The sequence below is a fragment of the Acanthisitta chloris genome, unplaced genomic scaffold (genome assembly GCF_000695815.1).
Source record: "Acanthisitta chloris isolate BGI_N310 unplaced genomic scaffold, ASM69581v1 scaffold42601, whole genome shotgun sequence".
Taxonomy (NCBI): domain Eukaryota; kingdom Metazoa; phylum Chordata; class Aves; order Passeriformes; family Acanthisittidae; genus Acanthisitta; species Acanthisitta chloris.
Window position 1 is genome coordinate 4,899 of NW_008656200.1, and position 290 is coordinate 5,188.

General features: G+C 57.9%; 1 protein-coding gene across 1 annotated transcript in view; it reads right to left on the reverse strand.

Annotated features, from left to right (window-relative positions):
- The window catches only part of TOR2A (torsin family 2, member A), a gene marked incomplete at its 5' end in the record, with an annotated part of 2,742 nt that extends 2,457 nt beyond the window's left edge, over positions 1-285 (reverse strand). The window contains one exon of the mRNA XM_009084202.1: positions 58-285. Within this exon, the coding sequence (XP_009082450.1) occupies positions 58-285 (228 nt within the window). The remainder of the gene's footprint in view (positions 1-57) is intronic.
- Between the last annotated feature and the right edge of the window lie 5 nt (positions 286-290).

Genomic DNA, 290 nt, shown 5'->3' on the forward strand with positions numbered 1-290 from the left:
ATCAAGATAACGAAAACCCCCAGTGAAGCTGCACTGTGCTGAGGTGTGCTGCCTTACCTTGTACTGCTCGATGTCCTCGGCGTGGGGGAAGTGCACTATGGGGGAGAAGTGGTGAACGTAGGGGCTCTGGAGTCCACCCCGGAAGAGGTAGTGGATGAGCATAGAGCTCACGTAGGTTTTCCCTGTTCCCGTCGAGCCGTGGAATGACATCACCAGGGGTTTCGCCGGATTCTGGTTCTCCAGGAACTCCCTCACCCCCTTCATCACCTGCTGCCTCACCAGGGGCTGCC